Below are 3400 nucleotides of genomic sequence, written 5' to 3'. Positions count from 1 at the left end.
GGAACTTCATTGTCCCAAAGCAAGCCCCCAGCACAATTAGCGGGAAACTACAGGCACAAGATGGAGTCCAGTGTCACATGAGCTGGTCACATGACCTTGCATGCTTCAATGAGTCATAGCAGGGTCCATTAGAATCATAAAATCATAGAATATCAGGGTTGGAAGGGCCCTCAGGAGGTCATCTAGTCCAACCCCCTGCTCAAAGCAGGACCAATTCCCAACTAAATCATCCCAGCCAGGGCTTTGTCAAGCCGGGCCTTAAAAACCTCCAAGGAAGGAGACTCCACCACCTCCCTAGGTAACGCATTCCAGTGCTTCAAGAGCCTCCTAGTGAAATAGTGTTTCCTAATATCCAACCTAGACCTCCCCCACTGCAACTTGAGACCATTACTCCTTGTTCTGTCATCTGCCACCACTGGGAACAGCCAAGCTCCATCCTCTTTGGAACCCACCCTCAGGTAGTTGAAAGCAGCTATCAAATCCCTCCTCATTCTTCTCTTCTGCAGACTAAACAATCCCAGTTCCCTCAGCCTCTCCTCATAAGTCATGTGCTCCAGACCCCTAATTTTTGTTGCCCTCCGCTGGACTCTTTCCAATTTTTCCACATCCTTCTTGTAGTGTGGGGCCCAAAACTGGACACAGTACTCCAGATGAGGCCTCACCAATGTCAAATAAAGGGGAACAATAACGTTCCTCGATCTGCTGGCAATGCCACTACTTATACAGCCCAAAATGCCGTTAGCCTTCTTGGCAACAAGAGCACACTGTTGACTCATATCCAGCTTCTCGTCCACTGTGACCCGTAGGTCCTTTTCTGCAGAACTGCTACCTAGCCATTCGGTCCCTAGTCTGTAACAGTGAATGGGATTCTTCCTTCCTTAGTGCAGGACTCTGCACTTGTCCTTGTTGAACCTCATCAGGTTTCTTTTGGCCCAATCCTCTAATTTATCTAGGTCCCTCTGTATCCTATCCCTACCCTCCAGCATATCTACCTCTCCTCCCAGTTTAGAGTCATCTGCAAACTTGCTAAGGGTGCAGTCCACACCATCCTCCAGATCATTCATGAAGATATTGAACAAAACCGACCCCAGGACCGACCCTTGGGGCACTCTGCTTGATACCGGCTGCCAACTAGACATGGAGCCATTGATCACTACCCACTGGGCCCGACGATTTAGCCAGATTTCTATCCACCTTATAGTCCATTCATCTAGCCCATACTTCTTTAACTTGCCGGCAAGAATGCTGTGCGAGACCGAATCAAAAGCTTTGCTATAATCAAGGAATAACCGTCCACTGCTTTCTCCTCATCCACAGAGCCAGTTATCTCCTCATAGAAGGCAATTAGGTTAATCAGGAATGACTTGCCCTTGGTGAATCCATGCTGACTGTTCCTGATCACTTTCCGATCCTCTAAGTGCTCCAGAATTGATTCCTTGAGGACCAGCTCCATGATTTTTCCAGGAACAGAGGTGAGGCTGACTGGCCTGTCCCGAACCACTTCTTTCTCCACAGAGGGCTGTGAATTAGAATTGTCTATATCTCACCCTGATTGATGATACAAGCAGGCTTACAGAGTCTTGAGGCACAGGCTGCATCTGCATCTGCACAGGTTGCATCTCTCCCATTGAAAGTCCTTTGTCTTCCACAGCTTCTTGCAGGTGTTGGGTTGTTGGGTAGTGAAGACAAGTGATGATGTAACTCCCCATCTTTTATAGTTTCTTTCAGCTGGCTGGAAAGTCTGTGTATGTGACGTGGGGGGTCTTCCCCCATTGGACAAACATTCTCCATTTTCTCCGTACTCCCTTTGAGGAGGCTTCCTTACACAGAGTTCCTGTGCTAGTGGTTTCTTCCCTGGATGAGTGTTGACAACAGTAATTAACACTGTCTGGCTACTCTTTTGACATACCTGAAAGGCTGGTTTGGGGTGTTTCAAGCCTCACATCACACTTGAGTAATTCACGCATAGCAAGATTTCATAATTTCACATACAACCCAAGGGGATATCATGTTTAGCAGATTAAGACTTTTAGAATGATACCTCACAGGGAATACTTTGCACAAAATATACAATAATTACATCACCATGGTAAATATGGGGTGCTTTGGGTTGAGAGTGTCAGAGGAGTGAACCAGTGAGTGACGGGTGTGGGGAGGAGAGGAGCGAGTGAGGGGCGGGGCCTTGAGGGGAAGAGGCAGAGCAGGGGCGCAGCTTGGGGGAAGAGGCAGGGCAGAGAGGCGGGCCCTCAGGCTTCCAGTTACCATCAATTAGAACAGTGGCAACCCTATGAGTTGCACATAAACAGATTCCCCAATTTGCGACGCTGACACAGCACAGTAAGGTCAGGCAAAAATTGTATGTCTCTTTGACTGGCCAGTCAGTGATTCAGGGAAGAGAGTCCAGCACCATGTCACCAGCCAGTTCTCCATGGAGCTCAGTCTGAGAGCCAGAGCACCAGGAGAAAACTTTAGGTCCCTTTATGAGTAAAGCGCTGGACCAACCTTTCCCGGATCTGTTGGGTCTTCACCCCATAGATGATGGGGTTTAGCATGGGGGGCACCAGGAGGTATATGTTTGCCATGAGAACATGGAAATGCAGGGCCACATTGTGCCCAAATCGTTGCGAGAGGGCAGCGAAGAGATGCGGGATGTAAAAGGCTAAGATGACACAGAGGTGGGAGCCGCAGGTCCCAAAAGTCTTGAGCCGGGCGTCCTTTGTTGGGAGGCTGAAGATGGCCCTGAGTATCTGGGTATAGGACACGGCGATAAAAAACACATCCGTACCGATAACCAAGAATGCCACAGAGAGGCTGTAGTAACTACTGAGACTGATGTCGGCACAGGCCAACTTCACCACAGCTATGTGCTCACAGTACGTGTGGGGAATGATGTTGGTTCTGCAATATGGCCATCTCCTCGCCAGGAAAGGATGTGGCAATATGAGCATGATGCCGCGCAGCACCATGGCCAGGCCAATTTTGGCCACCACCGGATTTGATAGGGTGGTGGAATGTCTCAGGGGATCACAGATGGCCACGTAGCGATCAAAAGCCATGGCAACAAGGATCCCAGACTCTATCACAGAGAAGCTGAGAATTAAGTACATCTGGGTGAGGCATGCACTGAAATTGATCTCCCTGGAATAGAACCAGAAGATGGTCAGCATTTTGGGGAGGATGGATGTAGACAGGACCAGGTCGGTGACGGCCAGCATGCAAAGGAAATAGTACATGGGCCCATGGAGGCTCGGCTCCGTCTTTACGATGAACAGGATGATGAAGTTCCCCAAGAGGGCTATGGCATAGATTGCGCAGAAGGGGATGGAAATCCAGACATGGGACGCCTCCAGGCCTGGAATGCCCAGCAGGATGAAGGTGGAGGGGTTGGAGAAGTCAGTTG

At 49.5% G+C, this 3400-nt stretch overlaps 1 protein-coding gene across 1 annotated transcript; it reads right to left on the bottom strand.

Annotated features, from left to right (window-relative positions):
* Positions 1 to 2468: 2468 nt before the first annotated feature.
* LOC135980586 (olfactory receptor 52B2-like) lies at positions 2469 to 3395 on the bottom strand (the record flags this gene model as incomplete). Its single annotated transcript, XM_065580524.1, has 1 exon — positions 2469 to 3395. A coding segment is annotated over one exon (927 nt), but the record flags the coding sequence as incomplete, so codon positions are not given.
* Between the last annotated feature and the right edge of the window lie 5 nt (positions 3396 to 3400).

The sequence above is a fragment of the Chrysemys picta genome, unplaced genomic scaffold (assembly GCF_011386835.1).
Source record: "Chrysemys picta bellii isolate R12L10 unplaced genomic scaffold, ASM1138683v2 scaf4683, whole genome shotgun sequence".
In the NCBI taxonomy this organism is placed as follows: domain Eukaryota; kingdom Metazoa; phylum Chordata; order Testudines; family Emydidae; genus Chrysemys; species Chrysemys picta.
The sequence above is the reverse complement of the archived record's forward strand: the minus strand, read 5'-3'. Positions and strand labels throughout refer to the sequence as shown.